Source organism: Phyllostomus discolor, chromosome 6, assembly GCF_004126475.2.
Source record: "Phyllostomus discolor isolate MPI-MPIP mPhyDis1 chromosome 6, mPhyDis1.pri.v3, whole genome shotgun sequence".
NCBI lineage: Eukaryota > Metazoa > Chordata > Mammalia > Chiroptera > Phyllostomidae > Phyllostomus > Phyllostomus discolor.
The window spans coordinates 161,458,571-161,482,749 of record NC_040908.2 but is presented as its reverse complement, the minus strand read 5'-3'; the positions used below and the strand labels follow the sequence as shown (position 1 = coordinate 161,482,749).

The following is a 24,179-nucleotide window of genomic DNA, read 5'->3' as shown; positions in this document are numbered from 1 at the left end:
TCTTTGAAAGCACCCCAAAGAGCACTATCCTTTGGAAACAAGCTTATCAAACACCAAGGACAGAGCCTGCGGACTGAGAGTTACCCTCACACGCCAGCCTCCCTCTGAGCCAATGCTGCCCCATTCTCTGCATTGAATGGAGGTCTCTCAGTTCAGTTTTCGCTTTCCCAATGTTGAAAAGCCTCTACACTGATTGAATGAGGGCACACGAGGGCACAGATAAGCTGGCCTTTAAAACACCTGACTCAAAGCCCCACAAATTCCATTCCTAGCCAAGAAGCAAAGCTGACCAGACTGCATATACTGGTTCTGGAATTTCTGTCTTTACAAAATTGTTTTTCCAGGCAGGTCTCCCTCCTGAGTGAGAGCTGGGGCTATCAGCACCTTCTCAACTCCCTGCGAAACACTCTGAGGTCAACATCCCACCGAGTAGGACACAGACAGCTTTTCAGTTTTGAAGGTCACACACACGACACTGACTTCAGCCTCCAAGAGGAAAATGAATCCTCTTAGGGTGCTCCAACTATAGCTTAGAAGATGTAGGTTCTGGGGAAATTCTGTGTTTAATGGAACGTCTACCTCAAGGCTAGTGATTCTGTGATCACCTTTCTTCAGATGGGAAAAGGCAACCTCAAGGAGTCACCTCATTCTGACTCTCCCACGTTGCCTTGTGGAGCCTGGCCATCTTCACAAGCCCAGTGAGGGAAGTAGCGAGAGAATGTGGTTGGGTATGAATGTGGAAGCTGAGTGGCAACTCAGCAGTTTCTGTGGGTCATTGAATGTCACTGATCCCTCCTCCTCCTCCTCTCTCTCTCCCTCTTCTCCCCTGTGCCTCATCTCACAGCTCATGGAGAGGAACCAGTGCACATCTGGGGCATGTCCTTTTCTCTAGACAATGCATATGACACAGTCCATTATCGCCTTGGCTTAGGAAGAAAGCGGTATGTTAAACCACAGCAAGGATGCAGTATTTCTCCGCACCAAAATCACCTTGGCTGCAGTCTGCCGAAAACTGAAACTTCAGTAGAAGGGTAGCAACGGTAAATTCAAAGCTCTGTGGCCACTGTCAGAGGCCCTACAGTGTAGATGTATGTGTGCAACTTCGGTTTCATGGGATGGATATATTGCCTCACACAGTTATTGTAGTCTGCATCACTGAGATCCACAGCTCGCTGAGAGGTAGCACAGTGAGAGCCCTTGGTGTCCATCCATTCAATTTCTTCAGAATCGTGTTAGTGGGCTCATGGGTAGCCAGAAATGCTTATCACTAAAATGCTTGATCTAGGGAACAAGGCAGGGAAGGGCAGTTTGAAAGCCATATATGTGCCCAGAATGCATTGACTTTTCTATGGACCTCAGCAGCAGCAGCAGAGCTGAAGAAATAACAAAAGCTGATTTTGAGCCCTGGCTGGCGTAGCTCAGTGGATTGAGTGTGGGCTGTGAACCAAAGTGTTGCAGGTTCGATTCCCAGTCAGGGCACATGCCTGGATTGCAGGCCATGGGCCCCAGCAATCGCACATGGATGTTTCTCTCTCTCTCTCTTTCTCCCTCCCTTCCCTCTCTAAAAATAAATAAATAAAATCTTTTTTAAAAAAGCTGATTTCACCCTGGCTGGCGTGGCTCAATGGGTCAAGTGCCAGCCTGCAAACCAAAAGGGTGCTTGTTCAATTCCTTGTCAGGCATATGCTTGGGTCGCAGGCCAGGTCCCCCCTGGTCAGGGTGCAGAGGAGAGGCAACCAATGGATGTTTCTTTCCTTCTTTTTTCCCCTGTCTTCCCCCCTCTCTAAAAATAGATAAATACAATCTTAAAAAACAAAAACTGATTTCAAAGGGAGGAATGAGCCCAGCTTGTGACTTTATGTCATGCAGATAAATGATATATATTGTAATCAGATGCAATTGCTTTCCCTTTCCCCCAAACTGTAGAATCAGGTGATGTTGTGTGTTTAGAGAGGGTCTGAGGAAGTCTCAAGGACACTGATGAGACAGGGGTTCCTGCCCCTAGGGATTAGGCTTCTGAGTACAGTGATTCAGACCCCATAGATCTTTGGTGCCATTCGATTGTGACATAGAGATAAAAATCTGCTTTGAGTGACTCACAAGAGCTAGGAAGGAAAGGAAAGGGCACATTTGAGGGAAATGGACTCTACGGTGGCCTGTGGCATGCATTTTTCATAGGCAATTTCAAATGCAAAGCCTGGGACTCTCGAGACCAGAGCTACCTGACCAAAGGGAGCAGGACTCTATGAACAATGACAGGTGGGACTTGTTCTTACAATTTGCAGGCTAGGGGGTGGAACTGAATACTGTAAAAAGTGAGAACTGATTGATCAGGAGACAGGGGATGGTGAACAGTTGAACCAGTTGGTTGATGAGTGCTTGTGAGGCCAGCCGAGATCCAGGAGGAACAGCGGTGAAGTCTGCCTCCAGCTTTCACACTCACAGGCACATGCTCATTCACATTCACATCCACATTCACATGCACATTCACAGGCACACTCACAGGCACATTCACAGGCACATTCACATGCACATGCTCATTCACATTCATGTTCTCACACTCATTCACATTCACGTTCACACTCACACCCACAAGCTCATTCACATGCACATTCACATTCACATTCTTGGGCTAAGTGTCCTTGAGTTATTTTCTGTCCCTCTGGGTCTGTGTGACTTCTTGGTCTGCTCTCCTATTTTCACCCTCAAAGCCAGGGTTTATCTCAGACCCATTGTCCTCTTTGACATGAAACTCTGCTACACTCTGTCTCATCAGCTTCAGAGGGACTCTGCAAGCTGTCTAAATAACAGTAAACTTATGGCCATGTTCTAATGACAGAAAGCTAGAAATTTTTAAGATAACAGGTGCTTTGGATTCAGTGTATGTCCCCATGTTTTCTATCCTATCAGTTTTTTTTTTTTTTAAATAATGAGGACTGTAGGCCATGTAGGAGGAGAGTGTACCAGAGCAATAGGGATGAAGCTAGCCTTTAACCGAGCATTTACCATTGGCAGGGCATTGTCTGTTTCACATGTGTGATCTCACTTAATCTTCACAACCACCGCATGAGACAGATATTGTAAGTGCCTTTGTGTAGGTGAACTATGCCCCGTGAAGAAGTACAGTACCTTGCTCAGTATCACACAGCTGGCGGACGGCAGAGGCAGGGTCTGCACCCAGGTGTGGCTGACTCAGAACTCAGAGCTCTCAGCTACAATGCTTCTCCTTTTTCATCTTACTTTTACCGTGCCTTCCCAGACCAAAGTGCTAGCCAACACTGCCTCTTTACCACCAACAACAGGTTGGGAACTAGGCTGGTTAGAGTTTTAGCTTCCTTAGCATGTGCTCTCTGTCTCTCTGGCGGGAAGAATGGAAATCCTCTATGGTGAAGCCGATTGGAGATTGGCCCTGATGGGGCTGCAACTGGAAAAATTAGTTCTTGCGTGCTGAGAAGGGAGCGCTCTGGGTGTAGGGTCCCTGGGGGTTCTGCCTTTGTCCTGTGTGGACTGCGGAAGATAAACCCCTTTAGGCCATTTCGGGAAATCCTCTCAAGCTTTTTCATTCCTCCTAGGAATCCAGGAGAACAACCATTATGTATTTCTTAGGTCACAAGACCATGTGGGGTTTAACTAAGGCGAGAAAATTTCTTAAACTGTGAGAGGTACCCATGTAGGTGTATTTTGGAGGCACTGACTGATCATGGGATCTTTCCAGAACCGGATTTGGTATAGATAGGTCTAATAATGTCATACATTTATGTGGTGGTAGAACAATAGATTGGGTATCTGAAGACTTCTCTACCAGATTTCGAGCAAATCCCTTTATCTCTGGGCTTCTATTTACTTACCTCTTAAAAAAGGGGCTGGATTCAATGAATTTCTTCACTGCCATATAGTTATCCTTCATGGGAAATACATCCATCAACTTAATATTATAATACTAGTTATTTCACTCTCACCAGAAGCTTGGGTTATCAGTAACCTATTCTTAAATAGGAAAATACAATGTTACTTAGTAAGTACCATTGGTTTATTGACAATTTATCTGAGTACCTACATAAGCCATTGGGACAATAGTGAAAGGAATCCCTGGTGAAGAAGAAGTTGGAGATTCTTACTCTATTCCGTCACGGAAAGCATGAGTCTTCTCTTCAGTCTCTTCATGGCTGACTTCATCTCCTGGTTCCTCAGAGTGTAGATCAGGGGGTTCAGCAGAGGGGAGATGACAGTGAAGGTGACAGAGATGGCCTTATCTGGGGGGAAGGCAGTGAAGGGCCTGGCGTAGACGAAGATGCAGGGCACAAAGTGTAGGGTCACCACAGTGACGTGGGCTGTGCAGGTGGAGATGGCTTTGCTCCTGTCCTTCCCTGTCTGAGACCTCAGCATCATTAGGATGACTGTGTAGGACACCAGGAGGAAGAAGAACCACAGGGTAGTGACTAAGCCATTGTTGGAAATCATGAGGAGTTCAAGGGCAAAGGTGTCTGTACAGGCGAGGTTGAGGACCTGGGGGACATCACAGTAGAAAGTGTCGAGAACATTGGGTCCACAGAAGGGGAGTGGGAGCAGCAGGGAAATCTGGACGATGGAGTGGACAAAGCCCCCCACCCAGGAGGCTGCAATGAGGGCAGTGCAGCGCCCCCTACTCATGATGGTCACATAGTGCAGGGGCTTGGAGATGGCTATGTAGCGGTCAAAGGCCATAACAGAGAGTGAGAAGATGTCTGCTCCACCGAGGAGGTGGAAGAAAAAGATCTGCGTCATGCAGCTTGCGTAGGAGATGGTCTTCATCTTTGACAGAAGGTCTACTAGGACCTTCGGAGCAGTGATGGAGGAGAAGCAGATGTCAAGGATGGCTAGGTTGCGGAGCAGGAAGTACATGGGGGTGTGAAGGCGCGACTCACAGGTCACGGTGACCATGATGAGGAGGTTTCCCAGCAGAGTTGTCATATACACAAAAGACAAAAAAAGGAATAAGACCAAGCTCAGGTCTTGGGACTGAGTAAGCCCCAGAAATATAAATTCTTTTACCACGGTGCCATTTTCCAAGGCCATTGGATCATCTTTTCTCTTCCTCATGTAGCTTGGAAAAAATTAAAAATGTTATTTCAGAAATCCTCTACTCTCCCTTAACAGATTCAGGTTTACAGAGTCAGGGATAGGTGTGAGAACCAGTGAGCTGTCACCACAACATGAATCGCTCTCCCGAGATTATTGTTGATGTGTCCAAAGTGACATCTTACTCCACAAACATTCATTTAATGATTCTTTTTTTCTGTAAATTATAAATATTTTAGAAAATGCATAAAAATAATGCTCTGGGTATACAAGTTCTAAGTATCCAAGACAAACAGGGGCACAGGGAATATTCGGAAAGGGACTCCTGTGATACAAGGGATGTAAAAGTGGGGTCAGATTGGTGTGTGGGGAAGGCAGTTTCTGTCCGGTGCGACTCGGGGCTTTCCGAATTCCGCAGGAACACTTTTTTTGTTTGTTTGTCTTTTTCGTCTTTCCAGACTGGCTGCTCCATGGAAATAGTTTAAGAACTCCTACCAGCAAAACGCTTCTCTTTGGACTGAATTCTACAGAGGCACTCCTCCCTTTTTCTAAATGACACGTTTAATTCTATGGAAAATTAGAAACTTTTAAAGCCACATAATTTTTCTATTGCTCTGTGCTTCCTTAAGGGGAGTTTTTCTTTCTACTTTCAATTTAGATTACTTTAGGTACCAAAACCTCAACTAGAGGAAAAAAAAGTATAACTCAGAGGCTTTCTTCTGCTCATTGTTCAAATTTATTGCTTAAAAAACGACTTTTTTGTTGAACTGTCGTTGCCATACAATAGACTCACGTATTGGAAATACACACTTGGATGGGGTTTGACGTGGTATAAGCTTATACCCATGACACCATCGCTACATTTAAGACAGTTAGTGCGTCTGTCACCCAGCAGTGTCCTTGGTGATCTTAGCAGTCTGTCTCCTGTGCCTCCCCTTCTTCAGGCAACCATCGATCTGGGTTCTGTCACTACCCATTAGTTTGTTTTCCTCTAAAATGTTCAATAAATGGGATCCTGCAGTAGCTAATTTCTTTTTGTTTGGCTCATTTCCCTCTAAAGTTCTAACATGTTTTTCTGTGTACCAATATTTGTTCCTCTTTATTGCATGCACGCATGACAGTTTGTTTATATGCTTGCTTGCTGATGAGCATTTGCATTATTTCTACTTTCTGGCTGTGAACATTCCCGTACGGATCTTTGTGTGAACATATGTTTTTATTTTTCTTGGGTAAGTACCTAGGAGTGGAGTGACTGTAACTCTGACAATTCAATAATAAGAAAACAAACAACACAATTTAAAAGACAAATGATTTGTACAGACACTTCGACAAGAAGATAATAGGGATCGAAGATAAGTACATAGAAAGACGTTCAACATCATTTATCACCAGGAGAATGTAAATTAAAACTATAGTGAGATACTAGTACCTATGTATTAGAATTGCTAAAATAGAAAGAGATGGATATTTCCAGAACGAGTAGAAATGTAAAAGAATTAGAACTCTGGTGGGAATGTAAACGGGTACAACCTCTTTTGAAAACACTTTGGCAGTTTATGAAGATGTTAAAAGTATACTTACTATACAACCTCGTTGCTTTTGAATTCCTTTTTTCTTTCCGTGGAGCCTTAAAATGGGCCTTTTTCTCTCGTTTCTTTTAATGAGAAACAAAAGAAAGGTAAAGCCACTTCCCTCCCACTTTTTGGGGGGTGCTTTTCAGTTCAAATGAAGATATTTCTTTTCGCCTAGCTCATCCTCCTTTCCAGTTTTCTTTCCTCTGTGTGCAGTTTTGTCCAACTTCTATTGAACATGAAAACGTAAAAAAACCAAAACAAAACTCTCAAGAGGTATCAGGGTGTCTCTGGCACCACACAGTTTCTTCAGACGCCCGCTGGGCACATACTGGTTTTGTAAACAGAGACAAGTGACTTCACCCCTTTGGGTTCAGTCTCTGCCTCAGTGTTTGGAAACAATAGCCTCTCCCTCATAGGGATTTTGTGACAACTCAATGAATTGATCCACGTAAAGCAACAGCACTTAGAGCATTGCCTACACCATTAAAAGTGTGATTCTGTGTGTGTTGCCTTAAAGGAAAACTCCAGGCTAGTGACTCTCACAGACACAGATGCTTTTACTACACTGACAGTCTTTCAGAGGAGCTGTGTACTTCCCAGACCGTGTTTTGTAAAACAACTTCAGCCAAACATACTGTCTTGAGGAAAGTAGATCTTTTTCCTTCAGTGTCAGTACGACCGGCCCAGCAGCTGGGGACAGTGAGTGAGAGTAAGGGGAGCGCGTGCTGGGTTTGGCTTCTCACCCGACATCATCTCGGCAGACCAGAGAAGTCAGGGCGTGGTCTCTGCAGGGAGAGCCATCTGGGCTCAAGTCCTGGCTTTGTCACTGTGATTTGGGGGAGTGAGCGACCTCTTTGGGTCTCCGCTTCTTCATCTATGGAGTGGGTATGGAGTTACAAGGATTAGGTGAAAGCCTCCCTGAGCGACCCCATGTACATTACAGACTATGGTTTACACAGACGGGGAGAAGGCACCTCAGACCCCAAGTCAGGCCTGCTTGTCAGAGAGGAGTAGGTCCCAAGTTCACAAACCACCTTTGGTGATTTGGATGACACCCACCAGCTTCTGTGCCATCTTTCTGCTGTTTTCAATCCATCTGATTACTTAGCAAATATTGATGGGACATTGGCAGAGTTCTAGGTTGTCTGAGAAAAAGGAATATAATTTAAAACTGCTGGGCAAAAAATGGAAATCCAATAGTAATATGGGGGTGATGGGGGCCGTCTGAAGACAGATGAGCTGTGTGTGAGCACAGGGTGATTTCTCACTAAGAGGCTCAGAGAAACTTGCATGGAGAAGGTGCTGTCTATGTTTGGGTGCATGGGCATGGAGAGAAAGGGAACTATGGCTTTCGGGGACCACTTGAACACATTGCTCATAAGTGGTAAGTTTGGCTGGAAAGACAGGATGCAAACATGTAGGCATAGCAAACACAGGAAAGAAAATCATTACTATGAAAAACATTTTTTTTTTTGTAAATCTAAGAAAGGGTATGTAGGTGTTCACTGTATCATTCTTTCAACTTTTTGGGAAGATTTGAAATATTTTATTTTCTTGCTAGTTTTAACTTTAGCATGAGAAATATCTTTGTAGCAGTTTGGGAAGCTCCATCTCCAGGAAATAAGCTTGAGAAAAACCCCTCTTCTTTGTACAGTTCAAGGGTCCCAGAAAACAAAAACTGCTTTTTCTCCTCTCCCAAATGGAACTCATTTCTATGTATGTCATTTCACAGTCCCCTCTTTGTTACTATTTCTTAGCTGTGCTGTCACCAGAGGTTCACCCTGGAATGCAGTGTCCTCTGTACACATTATGTGATGTTTACTCAAAATGTACTTAATGAATATGCATATTAGTGATTAGATGTATATTTCAATTGTTTCCACTCCTATGCACGGACGCTCAGAACCCACAGGCATACACACTCACATAGAGTTATGTTTCTTACCTAAAATCTCCAACCTTTTTTCCAGAACATCTTAAGGAATGTTCACAGGGACACTGAGAATGATTCAGCTCCGGGAAACTCTGTTAAATAGCTCTCTGAGGGCCAGTGATTTCAGAGGCTTCTCTTTTATCTTTATGTGAAAAAAAAAAAAAGCAGACTTGGGGAGTTGTGTTTCCTTGGCTCTTCTATGCTGATTCCCAGCGCTCTGCCGTATTGACTGATTCCCTAATCCCAAAACTAGTGTGAGAATTATCAGAGGGAATAAAGCTGGCTGTGGTTGTGGAAAAATTCTGCCGACAGTGAGGTTGTTTCAGTGGGAGTAATTAGGATGTTACTCAGGCACATGTGCTTGGGAACACACACTTTGTCTAGGGTCTAACATTTTCTAGCTGTGGCAAAGAGTCTGTCTGGAACCAAACTCTACTCAGGCTCCCCTGAACTTTGGGTCTAGACCTCAGCTTTTGGATGAGACGTTTGTCTCGGCATCATCCAAGTTTAGCAAAAATCCTAAGTTAGTTTAGCCAGAACCCCCTACCCTTCACATCTCATCAAGTTCCTCACCCTCTACCATCCCCCAAGCAATACCTGAGCACCCTTGCCTCCCTTCAGCAAAAACCATGTTAGGTAACTTTGGTCAGAATTGCTCCTGATGTTTCTTTTTAGTAATTTTCTTCTTGGGAAGCAAATGTCTATTCTTAGGGGCTCTGCACAGACTCCTTAGGCAGTTTCACCAGGTGGGTGATTCCTGAAGTGTGAAACACAAGTATTGGAAGGAGTCCTTGTGCCTGAAAGGGGTGTGCAGACCAGAGTGCAAGAAATCCTTGTCAATGGCTGAGGACCAAAGTGGGTGATGGGGATCTCACCAGGTGCGCATGTATGTAGGAAATCCACCCTGGAGCCATCAGCAAATCCCACTGGCTCAACCTTCACAGTTTTAAAAAAATTCTCACCACCTGCCCCATTATTCTCCTAAGTCATGTCTCCATTACTCCTTTCCTGGGACTATTTCAGTAGTCTCTTCGTTTTCTCTCTGTGTTTTTCTTTACCCCTCATCAATATGTTTATAACTGACCCCTGAAATTCTGTGAAAACATGCACCATTATTCTGCTCTTTAAGGTCTATAAATTGTGTATACATATGTTAAGTTGTACCTCTTAAATATATGCCATTTCTATTTGTCAATTATACCTCAATAGAGCTGGGGGAAAAAAACCCACAACAATTACAATGTGATAAAATTGTTTGAGTGTATTTTCATTTTGTTTTCATAATTTCTCCCAAGTCTTCATTGCAATAATACATACCTCTCTGACCAACAGTTGATTTCTCTACTTTCTTTTGTAACATGAAACCCATATTTTTAAATTATTATTTCATGCTGTTCATAATTTTTGAAAGTCATGTGTATCTTAGCAGAAATATAAAAATTAACTAGAATTTTTTAAGTAAATACAGTTTATTTGATGGACATTTTCAAAGATGGTAAGAAGGAGGACAAAAAGGAGAAAAAAAATTCTCTAAAGCTTTTCAGAAAGCACAAGTCTTCTCTTCAGTCTCCTCATGGCTGACTTCATCTCCTGGTTCCTCAGAGTGTAGATCAAGGGGTTCAGCAGAGGGGGCATGACAGTGAAGATGACAGAGATGGCCTTATCTGGGGGGAGGGCAGTGAAGGGCTTGGCGTAGACATAGATGCTGGGCACAAAGTGTAGGGTCACCACAGTGACGTGGGCTGTGCAGGTGGAGATGGCTTTACTCCTTCCCTCCTCTGCCAGAGACCTCAGCATCACTAGGATGACTGTGTAGGACACCAGGAGGAAGAAGAACCACAGGGTTATGATTAAGCCATTGTTGGAAATCATGAGGAGTTCAAGGGCAAAGGTGTCTGTACAGGCGAGGTTGAGGACCTGGGGGACATCACAGTAGAAAGTGTCGAGAACATTGGGTCCACAGAAGGGGAGTGGGAGCAGCAGGGAAATCTGGACGATGGAGTGAACAAAGCCCCCCACCCAGGAGGCTGCAATGAGGGCAGTGCAGCGCCCCCTACTCATGATGGTCACATAGTGCAGGGGCTTGTAGATGGCCACATACCGATCGAATGCCATCACTGACAAAGAAAATACATCTACCCCCCCCAACAAGGTGGAAGAAAAACATCTGGGTGAAGCAGCCATTGAAGGAGATGGTCTTTCTCTGTGACAGAAGGTCTGCCAGAACCTTGGGAACCGTGATGGAGGAAAAGCAGATGTCAGCGACAGAGAGATTACGGAGCAGGAAGTACATGGGGATGTGAAGACCAGACTCACAGGTCACTGTCACCAGGATGAGGAGGTTTCCCAGCAGAGTTGTCACATACACCAAAAGCAGAAAAAGAAAGAAGACCAAACTCAGGTCTTGATTCTGGGTGAGGCCAAGGAAAATAAATTCTTTTACTCTGGTGTCGTTTTTAGGCTCCATGGAGTCATCTTCTCTGTCTCTTGTTTTTTTTTCCTTCAAGATTTTACTTATTTGTTTTTAGAGAGGGAAGGGAGGGAGAAAGAGAGAGAGAGAAACATCAATGTGCAGTTGCTGGGGGCTGTGGCCTGCAACCCAGGTATGTGCCCTGACTGGGAATCAAACCTGCGATGCTTTGGTTCGCAGCCTGCACTCGATCCACTGATCTGTGCCAGCCAGTGCTTCTCTCTCTTATGTTTCCAGCTACTTTGTATGGAGAGCTACTTGTCTATTTTTTGTTTCCTTCGTATGCACTAAGAGTGCAGGTCAGAATGCTGCCCATGTGGCTGCATTGTGTGCAATTATTTGGAGTTGTGCAAACTTCTGAGATTGCAGTCAGTTTGGTGATCAAATGCAAAGTCAATAATTCTTTTCCTATAAAACTGTTTTGGAGAGAATAAACATTTATGTTAAGTAATGACCTTTACATAGCATATTTTAATCAACTTATTTTTATTTTAAAATTTTATTATTTTTATTCCACATATACTCATTGAATGTCAGGAACTGTCTGAAGCATTAAATACAATGATATGGAAGACACAGTTTCAGCCATTGTATGTTTAAAGTCTATGAGTTTAACATTTGTATTAGAAAATATTCCATTCAATTTAACAGGGTCTTATTATGCTACAAAAAGATGTCATTCTGTTTCTTATTGCCGTATTGCTGTGACATGAATCAGTTTCCTTACTCTTGACTCTTCATTGTTGAATTCCTTAAAATTACAGCCTATTATTCTGTGTAACTTGTCACTGTAATTACTTTATACTGATTTGATTATTTGCTTAATTATTTAAATATATATATTTATACAGTGACAGATTTATATATATTTATTTATAATATTCATACTATATTATCTATATAATTTGCTATTGGAATACAGATAGAAACAATGCATAAATCCAGATCTCAAAGCATATCATCAATTTTTCTGTGTTACAGTTAAAACACAAACATGAAAGCTACCCTCTTAACAGATTTCAAGTGCATGGTTCTGTATTGTTAACTACAGCCACAGGGCTGTGCAGCAGACCTCTAGAACCTCATCCATCTTGTATAACTGACGTGATCCTCTCTCGAGTGTAGGGGACAGAATGAAGACAGTGACCTGCTCCTGAGAAGTGGCCCCTACTGTGTCAGTCATGCTCTCTGCCTCTTTCCCTTTGTGGGGCAGAAGCAGGAGAGTGAAGGCATCACATGGCAGGGGGAGACCCTGGTATCATTAGAACAATGTTCTTTTAAAAATCAGCTATTATTGATCCTTCTTAGGAATTTCATAGTTATTATTTGTTCTACCTTATACTTAAGAAGTGAACATTTCTAGCAGTATCCAAATGTACATGGATAAATTGGATCACATTTTCAAGGCACTCACAGCTTATCCAAAGTGGATGGTTTGTGTAAATTGATGAATATAATGTATGACAAAATGTGAAATGTGTCATGATAGAAGTAGAGGTAGATTTGGGTGGGATAGGAGGTGTGATAGGAAACAGCATGGTTTCCAGCAGTAACAAAAGTGACTATTTTTCGAGTGCTGACACAGACGACAGTGTGGTGATGCCCAGAGGGAAGAGGCATGGGGGCTGGGCGGAGGTGGGCAGAGGTGGGGAAAATGGGGGCATCTGTATTAATATCAACAATAAAAAGAAAGTTTAAAAGAAGAAGTAGGAAAAGTTGTTTTCTTTAATTTTCCCCACCATCCTTTTGTAAGTATTAATGCTATTCTTGTTTTGCACATGGAACATGTTATGAATCTGTGTTGGCCTGAAGGGAAGGGAGAGGTGGAAGTAGGAAGGCAGAAACTGTTGTCTTTCCCCCTCAGCCTTCTATGTGTAGACAGGGGCTAATTTCGTGTCATAAGAATGTTTGCTAAGGTCTGTCTGACGATAAGAATTAGGCAGACAGAGGCTCTGGAAACCCAATTGACACTGATTTTAGTCTGAGGCAGCCTCACCAATAAGCAAGTCAAAGTGTCACAAATTTGTGATGCCTTCTCGCACATTGAATGGACCACATTTCTGAATCCCTCTGAACACAATGTCTTTCTTCCCAATGGATAACACTTACCTGTGCTCCTTCCATCACTGAGACCATCTTTTCTATGAAGCATTTAATATACTACCTGGAAAATATCAAAGTCAAACTATTTATACATCATGCAAACAAGGACATCTCAATTTCACTATGCATAACCTTCACCCTTAGCTAGATGTTGGATGCCTTTACCTGATTCCTTGGCTCCTGAAACTCCAGCCACAAGAGGTGTGCTGTATGGTGCAGTGCAGAACAGAACACTGGTGACATGAATTCTTGAAAATTTTGTTTCTGAAGGTAAAGCCTTTTGGAACACTGCATATCTTAGCATCTTTGCCTACCTGTCAGGAGAGAAAGGGCAGGTCCACAGAATCTCCTCTTCAAGAACTTCCACTGTGGCCCTATCTTATATACAAATCTGTCAGTCTCACGCCCAATACAGGAATTGCAAAGGGAATATTATTGGACTAGGAAGTGCGAGTCAAGTGTCTGATTCTGCTGTTGGTGATGAAGTTTCAATGGGAGTTATTAAAAAGTTACTGAGACTTTCACATATGTGCAGGTGCACACGCATGCACACACACATGGACACATTTTTCTAGCTGTCCAAATTATTGGCAGTATAAGATACTTACTCTCTTACCCATGGCTCAATGAGAATGTTGTGAAAACCTGCCAAATCTCTTGTGCCCAAGAGATGACAAGGGTCCAATTTTCACGGCTTGCCAGGCTCAGAGGACACCATATACAAATGAGTTTCAATTAGATTGCCAAAAATTAGATGAAGCAAAGTTGATCTAAGATCCTTTGCCACCAGCTCAGTTTCTAATTATACACACAGTGATCGAGGTCTCATGATGTTGCTTCTCCACATGCAGAGAAGCATGGCTTTGCAGATGTTTGGGAAATGCACATTTTTCCTGTTTCCCACAATTTACTCACATGGAGTCTCTCAACTGGGATATAGCTAGATAAATTGTGTAGACAGCCTACACAATTACAGTAGTTACATAAATTTAACTGAATGTATTAAATCGTCTCATCTTATAGAGAATGTATACAATACATGCCACCCCACTGTTGGCAGAGTAATGATGGCTTTAGATTTAACTGAGTTTATATTTTGTTTTAGTATGTTAAACTAGTTAAGAAAGATGAAAACCTCAGGAGGCAGGTTGTGCGATTGAGATGGATAATGCTTTCTTTCCCAGGTGTGGTGAGATGAAATAGACATGTACCATTGTGTGTGTTTAAGGTATGCAGTGTGCTGATTTGGTCCATTTATATATGGCAACATGATTATCATTGTAGTGTCAGCTAACACCTCCATCACCTCACAGAATTCTTCCTGTGGTGAAATCATTTATGATGGACTCTTTTAGCAACTTTCAAGGGCACAGTACAGTATTGTTAACTGTGATCACTATGCAATACATTAGGTCTCCTAACTCACCCACCTTGAGATTGGAAGCTTGTCCCCTTTGTGCAACGTCTCCCCATCTCGCCCCTCCCCCAGCACCTGTCAACCACCACTCCACTCTCTGTTTATGTGAGTTCAGATTTTTAGATTCCAAATGGATATGAGATCATAACATGCTTATTTTTCTCTGTCTGGTTGATTTCCCTCAAAGTCCTCTCATTCTGTTGAAAAGGGCAGAGTTTCCTTAATTTTTATGGCTGATTACATTCTATTATATATAAGTTTATGTACACAGACACACATATACACTTATACACACCATAGTTTGCCATGTATAGTGCACATATTTTTTCCCAAATTTTCCCATTATTTTTTGAGGGAAAAATAAGGATGCATGTTATACATAGCTGTAATGATTATGCAGCATAGATATAATAATTGGTAAAATAATCCCATGTATAATGCACAGAAAAATGTGGATGCACATTATACACACAAAATAGGGTACATGCCACATGTACACACTTACAAACTATATCTTCTTTATCCATTCTTTGCATCAGTGGACACTGAGATTATTTCCATATCTTGGATGTTGCAAATAATACTGCATTGAGCATGGGAGTGCTGATGCCTCTGTGAGACCCTGTTTCATTTCCTTTGGATACAAAACCAGGGATGAAATTGCTGGACCACAAGGAAGTTCCATTTTTAATTTTTTCTATTAAATACATTTTATTGATTATGTTATTACAGTTGTCCCTTTCCCCCCTTTATTACCCTTTGCCCTACACTGCCCCTCCCACCTGCATTCCCCCCTCTAGTTCATGTCCATGGGTTGTAATATAAGTTCTTTGACTTCTGCATTTCTTATACTATTCTTAACCTCCTCCTGTCTATTTTGTACCTACCATTTATGCTTCTTATTCCCTGTACTTTTTCCCTCATTGTTCCCCCTCCACACCCATGCTGATAAGCCTCCATGTGATCTCCATTTCTGTGAATCTGTTCCTGCTCTAGTTGTTTTCTTAGCTCATTTATGTTTTTGTTTTTGTTTTGTTCAGTTGTTGATAGTTGTGAGTTTGTTGTCATTTTACTGTTCATATTTTTGATCATCTTCTTTTTCTTAGATAAGTCTCTTTAACATTTCATATAATAAGGGCATGATGATGATGAACTCCTTTAATTTGACCTTATCTGGGAAGCACTTTACTACCCTTCCATTCTAAATGATAGCTTTGCTGGATAGAGTAATCTTGGGTGTAGGTCCTTGCCTTTCATGACTTGAAATACTTCTTTGCAGCCCCTTCTTGCCTGCAAGGTTTCTTTTGAGAAATCAGCTGATAGTCTAATGGGAAGTGCTTTGTAGGTAACTGTCTCCTTTTCTCTTGCTGCTTTTAAGATTCTCTCCTTATCTATAATTTTGGGTAATGTAATTATGATTTGCCTTGGTGTGTACTTCCTCAGGTCTAACATTTTTGGGACTCTCCAAGCTTCATGGACTTTCTGGAAGTCTATTTCCTTTGCCAGAGAGTTCTACTCTGGGGAAGTTCTACTTCATGATGTTTTCAAATAGGTTTTCCATTTCTTGCTCTCCCTCTTCTCCTTCTGGCACTCTTATGATTTAGATGTTGGAACATTTAAAGTTGTCCTGGAGGTTCCTAAGCCTCTCCTCATTTAAAAAAAATACTTGTTGTCTCATTATGTCTGGTTGAACGTTTATTTCTTCTTTCTGCTCCAAACTGTTGATTTGAGTCCCGGTTTTCTTCCTTACACTGTTGGTTGTTTCCCTGTGCATTTTCTGTTATTTCACTTGTTAGAGTCTTCACTTCTTCCTCTTTTTGTTTTGCAACCATACTCAGCACATTATGTGAGTATCCTGATTACCAGTGTTTTGAACTCTGCATCTGATAGGCTGGCTATCCCTTCATCACTTAGTTGTATTTTTTTCTGGATCTGTGATCTGTTCTTACATTTGGGCCATTTTTTTTTTATCTCAGTGCACCCAATATGTGGTATGGAGTGGAGCCTTAAGGATTTGACAGGGCAGGGCAACCTCTGTCACTGTGTTGTGGTGCTTTATGTGGGTTGGGTCCCGAGGAGGAACAGTGCCACTTGCTCAGCTCTCTGCTGGCTTTCAGTCACTTCCTTTGCTACCCACAAGCAGATTGGGCTCTTCTGGTGCTGATTCCTGGGTGTGTGGGCTTGTGAATGTTCTTGAACCCTGTGGGTCTCTCTAACGAACTCTTCTGTGAGGCTGGGAGTTTCTTCCAGTTCCACAACACCCACAGGTGTTTTCAGTCAGAGGTTTTGAGGCTTTATTTCCCCACACTGTAACCCTGGGTTGCTTGGTAGTCTCACTCCCCATGTTCCTCCTGGTTATCTGCATGCAACTGTGGGCAATCCCACAGTTGTATGTGACAAACCAGCCACCTCCTGCCCCAGTTCTTCAGTCCCTACCTTGCCTAGAGTCTTCTTTGCCCTGACTGCCCATCTCCGCCACTCCTATGGGTCTGGGTAACTGTTTTTTCTTTAACCACTTGGTTGTTGGAGAACTTCCATACAGGTTGATTTTATGGCAGTTCTGGTTGTTTTTGTTTTTAAATGTGTTGTTGTCCTTCTTTTGGTTGTGTGAGGAGGCTAAGTTGATCTACCTATGCATCCATTTTGGCCAGAAGTTCTAATTTTTTAATGAAACTCTAAACAGTTTTCCATAGTGACTGCACCAGTTTATGTTTCTATCAACAGTACACAAATGTTTCCATGTCCTTGCCAATAGCTACCTCTCAAGTTTTTTGATTTGCATTTCTTTGATGCTTAGTGATGTTGAGTACCTTTTCATGTACCTGCTGAGCATTCATATGTCTTGTTTTGAAAAATATGTACTCAGAGACACTTCTCCAGAAGAAAATAAAAGGTCAATAGACATGTGAAGCAATGCTCAATGCCACTAATTGTCAGAGAGATGCAAATAAAACCCAAAGTCTGCTACCACTTCACATATGTCTGACACCTCACATATCTCATCAATAAAACTGCAAGTACTGGTGAGGATGTGGAGAAAAAGGAACTCTAGTGCACTGCTGAATGCAGACTGGTGTAGCCACTAGGGAAAACAGTATGGAGTTCTCTCAAAAGATTAAAAATGGACCTGCATTATGACCCTGTGATTCCATTTCTGGGGATTTATCCAAAGAAACCCAAACACTAATTTGAAACAATACGTGCATCCCTATGTTCATCGCAGCATTATTTACAATGGCCAAGCTATAGAAGCAACCCAAGTGCCCATCAATAGAGGAATGGATAAAATAGCTACAGCACATATATCCAATGGAATATTACTTGGCCATAAACATTAATGAAATCTTATCATTTGCAACAGCATGGATGGACCTAGAGAGTATTATGCTCAGTGACATAAGTTAGTCAGAGAAAGACAAAAGCCATGTGATTTCACTTATATGTGAAATCTAAAGAACAAAACAAATGAACAAACAAAATGGAAGTACACTCCTAGATACACAGAGAGAACTGGTGATTGCTAGAGGGGAGGGGGGATTGGGCACTTGGTGAAAGAGAGGATGAGACTAAGGAGCACAAATTTGTAGTTACAAAAATGTTGAGGGAAAGTCAGTAAAGCATAACAAACATAGTCAATAATATTGTGATAACTATGCATGGTGCCAGTTGGAGTACTGGAAATATCAAGTATGTAATGGATATGATTGTCTAATCACTAAGCTGCACACTGAAATCAATACATAATAAAAAATTAGTAGGTTGAAATCCTAATCCCCAATATGGTAGTATCAGGATCTAGGACTTCTGCAGGTAATTAGGTCATGAGAGTGGAGCCCTCGTCAATGAGGTTAGTGCCCTTATAGGAGGGACCCTCTCTCATCCCCTTTCCACCAATGAAGATACAATGAGAAGATGGCAGTGTGTAACCCAGAAAAGGGCTCTCTTCAGAACTTGACCATGCTGGAACCCTCATGTTGGACTTTCAGCCTCCAGACTGTGTGAAATATATTTCTGTTGTTTATAAGCCAGGAAAAAAAATAATCTATTCATTCCTCTGCTCACTTTTGTTTTTTTGCTGTTGAGTTATATGGGTTCTTTATATATTTTGAATATTAATTCCTTATTGGATATATAATTTGCAAATATTTTTTTTTCCATTCTGTATGTTGTCTTTTTATTTGTTAATGTTTTTTGCAGTGCAAAAGCTTTATAGTTTGATGTAGTGACCTTGGGAAAGGCAGATGCAGGAGCCATGTCTTTATGGCTTTCTCCTTATCCCAGTGTCCCTGCCATATTTTCTAGTCTCTCAGGCTGAAGACTAATATGAGAGTTAGTGAAGGGAATTTTATTGAATGTGAGTGTAGAAATATAACGTACATTCTTATGGTAGTGTTGGAATTCCAGTGGGAGTTAAGTAGTTTAAAACTTAATAAGTAGTATAAAACATGAGTCATTACTGCATGGAATTCCACACATATGCACACACACACTTAAGCACAAAGCTGCCCACATTTCTATGCTTTAAAAATTCTAGCAAGGCACCAGAAGCCATAAATCTATTCTGTGATTTTCTGAGGTTTGAGGAAATATATCAAAAGAAATATCTAATACTATATGATCATCCATTCTTATTGTGGACAACTTGCCAAGAGTGCAAATATTGGTTCTTTGGGGTCAAAAAGTCTTAGATATTACAGTGATATGTGGCCCTTCATGGAGCCTCAGTACATGAAATGATATGTAGTATACTTTGGTTTTATATTTTCTTGTGGGGGTGCTACATATCTACAATTTTTTAGAAAAATTAGAAAAAATATCTAATGAAGATTGTTGAGGGTCAGTAACATCAAAATATTTGAAAAGCACTGGCATATGATTAGGAGTCTTGGCCCAAAGTGTCTGCCTTGCAGGACTCGGAGAAGGTCACAGATGTGTCACCTACTGGGACCTCTTTGGCCAAATATTAATGCATCATAACCTCTTGCAAAAACTGTTCTGTGTGCTACAATTTCCTGAACTTCCTTATTTTCCTTGGTTAAGCTTTGAATGACTACTGAGGCTGAAAGGTAAATTTAAGGCCAACAGAGAGAAAGAAGGAAGATTCACTGTGTATATGTCTACTCACTTGGAATCCTTCCCATGGGTGAGAGGTGGATCACAATGCAGACCCTGTGACTATTCCTAATGACCATGATCATAGGATGTGTTTCTTTGCTCTGCTGTTATGCAAAATGGTTGTTGAGTACCAGAAAGGTGTTTCTCAGGCAGCTTTTTTGGTACTGCTATGACTTGCCTTGAACTGTCTATGCATACATAGGCAAAGACTATAGTTTTGCTTCAATTATAAGAGTCTTGGAGGTGAGATGGAAAGAAGAGATAGAGAGGAAAAAGAAAGTTCAGGTTAACATAAAATAAATTATCGTTGTGAATTTTGTGCAGATACAAACTGCACAAGTTCTTTTGAGATTAATTTCCGTGGGAAAACAAGTAGAATGGACCTGGGGATAAGAAATGCTTGGTCCATGTGTAGATTTGTCCATGTATATATCTGGCTTAAGATAAATTAAAATATTCCTTCTCTTTAGACTAAATGGTAAAATATACTGGAAATTCTGTATTTGAAATACAACATCAAGAAGTGATTTTAATAATCAACTGGACATAACTGTTGTGAGAGAAAGCATGTATGAAATAAGTGCCCCCATATTTCATATATGAGCACATGTAGGGATAGAGGGATAAGCAATAGGGAATATTGATTGCATGTCTGATTAATGCCAGGACGGTGCTTACCATCCCAACTCTCATCCTCTCAACATTCATCCTGTTTCATTCTCATGACAGCCTTTGTAGTGACAAATTATTTTCATGTTACAGGCAGTGAAAGCAAAGCAAAATATGTTGGTTTGAGAATCACAAATTCTACCAAAATAGCATTTAGGGTACTGATTGCAGTCTTATACCCCATATTTCTCCCAATCCACGAGCCTATAGTTATGTTGCTCATTACCCTCTCTTCCTCTTGTTCTCATGTTTCTCCTACCAGAGCTGAAGGGCTATGAGTATGTTTAGAAATGACTGGAGAAAGAGCTCAGTGTCTCTTCCCCTCAGGCTAACAGTTTGAGAAAACCAAATCAGGTGGATTTCCAGTGTGAGTCTGAGTGTTCACCCCAGTTTACTACCCTCAGAATGTCCAAGTCTCCTCTTCAGTCTCTTCATGGCTGACTTCACCTCCTGGTTTCTCAGGGTATAGATCATGGGGTTCAGCATGGGAGTGATCACCGTGTTATTGATGGACACAGCCGTGTCCATGGGCAGTGTAGTGAAGGGCCGGCAGTAGATGTAAACAGAAGGCACAAAGTGAAGAGTCACCACCAGGATGTGGGAGGTGCAGGTGGAGCAGGCTTTTTTCCGGCTCTCCCCAGAGTGAGATCTGAGTGTCACCAAAATGACAGTATAGGACCCTAGCAGCAGGAGGAACCACAGCAAGGTCACCAGCCCATTGTTAGAGATCATGAGAAGCTCTAGAGTGGAGGTGTCGGTGCAAGCCAGTTTAATCACCTGGGGCACATCACAGTAGAAGGCATCCAGGATGTTGGGGCCACAGAAGGGGAGTGGAAGCATCAGAATTATCTGGACGATCGAGTGCAAACCACCACCCACCCAGGAGGCTGCCACCAAAGTCACCCACACCTCTCTCCTCATAATTGTCACATAATGCAGGGGTTTAGTGATTGCAAGGTATCTGTCATAGGCCATCACAGACAGGAAGAAAATGTCTGCCCCACCAGCAAAGTGGAAGAAAAAGATCTGTGCCATGCAGCCATTGTAAGAGATGGTGTTCCTGTCTGACAAAAGATCTACCAGGAACTTGGGAACAGTGACTGATGAGAAAACAATGTCCAGGGCTGATTTGTTCCTTAGGAGAAAGTACATAGGAGTGTGGAGGTGGGAGTCACAGGTGATGGTCACAACAATGAGGGCATTGCCCAGCAGGGTTGTTGCATATACAGCAAGGAAGAACACAAACAAGAAAAACTCCAGCTCCCGGAAGCGTGTGAGTTCCAGGAAGACAAATTCCTTCACGTGGGTGTGGTTACCCTGGCCCATGATGGGAATCACTCTCTTCCAGGTCTACATTGGGAGAAGACAGGTTAGGATTTGGAGTATGGTATCAAGAGACGGCAACATCATTTATCGAACATTGATATAAAGCTCTTTCAAGCCTCCAAATGATTGTGACTCCTCAGAGAACTGGTCTGGAAATTCTTTATTGCGAGGTTATTCTTTCCTACTGTACATACTGTGGGTTGGCAGGGAGAACTGTCACACTCCTACAATCTTGACCTACAAACTCTGACCACAGGGAGATGAGAGAACAATGGTCATTTGACTCTGGCTTATCTTAGGTCCTGTAAGAGTAACGTCCTCACATGTGCAATATGCAAAGCTTTCTACATTAACAAAGGTTTTTCCCTTAACATCTCATTTTGATGTTGATACTTATAATGTCTCTGTGGAGTTGTAGAGTGGTTATGATTATCTCCATTTTATATGGGGGGAACTGGAGCTCAGAGCAGTTAATGAGTTTGCTATATTTGCATAATTTCAAAGTTAATAAGCATCAAATCAAAGATTTGAACCGAAGTAATTTTTCTGACTTGACAAAGACTTCTTTATTGTCTAAATTTTTGTTAGGCTGCTCTGAGCTCTCTTCTCTACCAGAACTTGACCTTGGCCTTTCATGTCTTTCCTTGTTGAGTGCAGTTTTAGCCAGAATTCTGCTAAGTCAGTTTGGCAGGAAGCCCCTACCATAGATTCTGATCAAGTTCCTCCCCCTCCACCCTTGATATCTAACTTCTAAGTTATTGGCTTGTCTTTAGCAAGAATCCTTCTACTGTTTATTTTTTTAAAAATATTGTATTGATTATGCTATTATAGTTGCTTGATTTTTTCCCCCTTTATTTCCCTCAGGACTGTACCTCCCCTCCCACCATCATTCCCTTTACATTCAGAATTACCGTGGGTAGACAAGGTTTAAATAGTGAATTACGAGGTCTATTTATTTAATCCCCACCTTTTCCTTTAAAGGAAGAGGTCAATCAGTCCCTCCTAAGTACTCCTCCCTGTCCTCTGAGACACGAGGACCTCACTCAGGCCCTCAGGGCTGTAGGTAGCATGCAGGGCTTCAATCACTGTTCAGAGCACAGGGAAGTATCATGGACCAACTGATCATTATAGCGTCAGGACCTCAGAGGTGACTTAACCCAACCCTCCTCATGACTGCACTGAACAGAGAAGGATGTTTATTTTTCCAGGATCAGTCTATATACATTGGTGAAAGGTGGAGAATTAAAATTTTTTCAAGAATTTTTTTGTGATTTTTTTGTTATGAGAACATTCAAGACCTAGTCTTTAAACAAATTTTAAGTATACAATATGGTCAGCTAGAGCCACAGTCACTCATCCTGCTTAACTGACACTTGGTGCCCTTTGACCTTCACATCCTCATTTTGCTCTCCTCCCAGGCCCTGGTCAACACCATTCCACAGTCTGCTCTTACAAGTGAAGGGCATTATGTCTAATGAAGTAAGCTAGATGCAGAAAGACTAACACTGCATGATCTCATTTGTAAGGGGAATCTAACATAGTTGAACTCACAGAAAAATAGAGAATTTTAACCAGGATTGTGGACACAAATTCTAGTGATTTTCTATTATTTCTGTATTATAGCAAACTAGGTTCTTTCCAAATCAAGTACCTGGCCATCAGAGGACAAAATTCTTTTCTACACAGACATCTATATGTCTAAGGACTCTCATATACCACATCATTTTTGAAAATTCAGATTTTTATGGTGACTGAAATTCAGTTCAATGATAGAAAGTAAGGATGTGGTCCTGGTATTTGAAGCAATGGAATTAGATGTGAAGACAACAGGATAGGAAAGAAGAGAGTAGAGAAGATGAAAAAAATAGAACACCTTTTTTTCTGAAATAAAAGCATAATAAATCACCCTGCAATCATCTTATTTGTTACAGTTTTGAGGACAGGATCCATTCACTTCCCCTCATTTGAGACCCCAAGGGAAACATTTGTTCTAGACCCAAGTGTCTTCCTCTTAGAGCATGACTGGGACATTTTTCTTTCTTTTGTCTTTCATCCACTTACAAACCTATGTGAGGCTTCACTTTCTACTCTGTATTTTTTCAACTGTGGTCCCTAAACAGTTTCTTACTTGCATTTTATTGTTTTATTGCACATGTTTCGTTTTTCCTGCTGTCAGATGTCCCTACTCCTGTGTGGAAATTGATGGGAAATACATTGGTTACTAAGGCAGAGCCTGGTTTTCATAGGTGTATGGCAATCTGGCCTGTGGAGAATAGGCATTGGTGATGAAGACTCAGTTAGAATGGGGCACCAGCCTGGACAGCACAGCAGTCTTAGGAGACAGGGGTTGGAAAGGGCTGTGGAAAGTAGGGGTGAAGGGGTGGCATCAGAGGTCAGACTTCCAGAATGTGCAGGATGTGTGGGATGTGAGAGGCCACAAAATCTATCCATGGCCCTCTCCAGTTTGCCTATTTGGGACCTAATCACTGTTTTCAGATAATGCTGCACTCCACA

General features: G+C 41.9%; 3 protein-coding genes across 4 annotated transcripts; all 3 read right to left on the bottom strand.

Moving 5' to 3' along the window:
• Positions 1-3,500: 3,500 nt before the first annotated feature.
• LOC114500243 (olfactory receptor 4D11) lies at positions 3,501-9,551 on the bottom strand. 2 transcript variants are annotated; one of them, XM_036029501.1, is made up of 3 exons: positions 8,578-9,551; positions 6,640-6,712; positions 3,501-5,083 (listed from the first exon to the last, which is right to left on the bottom strand). In XM_036029501.1, the coding sequence occupies exon 3, from the start codon at positions 5,077-5,079 to the stop codon at positions 4,120-4,122; it is 960 nt and encodes a 319-aa protein (XP_035885394.1). In that variant the 5' UTR covers positions 5,080-5,083; positions 6,640-6,712; positions 8,578-9,551; the 3' UTR covers positions 3,501-4,119. The 2 variants fall into 2 exon arrangements, with proteins under 2 accessions (XP_035885394.1, XP_028372688.2); XM_028516887.2 differs by lacking the exon at positions 8,578-9,551 and having other exon boundaries at positions 6,640-6,839.
• Positions 9,552-10,064: 513 nt separating this feature from the next.
• On the bottom strand, positions 10,065-11,036 carry LOC114500244 (olfactory receptor 4D11-like). Its single transcript, XM_028516888.2, is given in 2 exon segments — positions 10,065-10,710; positions 10,712-11,036. Coding segments are annotated over 2 exon segments (936 nt in total). The 5' UTR covers positions 11,033-11,036; the 3' UTR covers positions 10,065-10,095.
• Positions 11,037-20,588: 9,552 nt separating this feature from the next.
• On the bottom strand, positions 20,589-21,665 carry LOC114500257 (olfactory receptor 4D6-like). Its single transcript, XM_028516902.2, has one exon. It carries the CDS (start codon positions 21,663-21,665, stop codon positions 20,721-20,723), a length of 945 nt encoding a protein of 314 aa, XP_028372703.1. The 3' UTR covers positions 20,589-20,720.
• Positions 21,666-24,179: the final 2,514 nt, after the last annotated feature.

Excerpts from the sequence above, each read along its gene's own strand:
- LOC114500243 (XM_036029501.1), bottom strand. The coding sequence starts at position 5,079 with ATGAGGAAGAGAAAAGATGATCCAATGGCCTTGGAAAATGGCACCGTG.
- LOC114500257 (XM_028516902.2), bottom strand. The coding sequence starts at position 21,665 with ATGGGCCAGGGTAACCACACCCACGTGAAGGAATTTGTCTTCCTGGAA.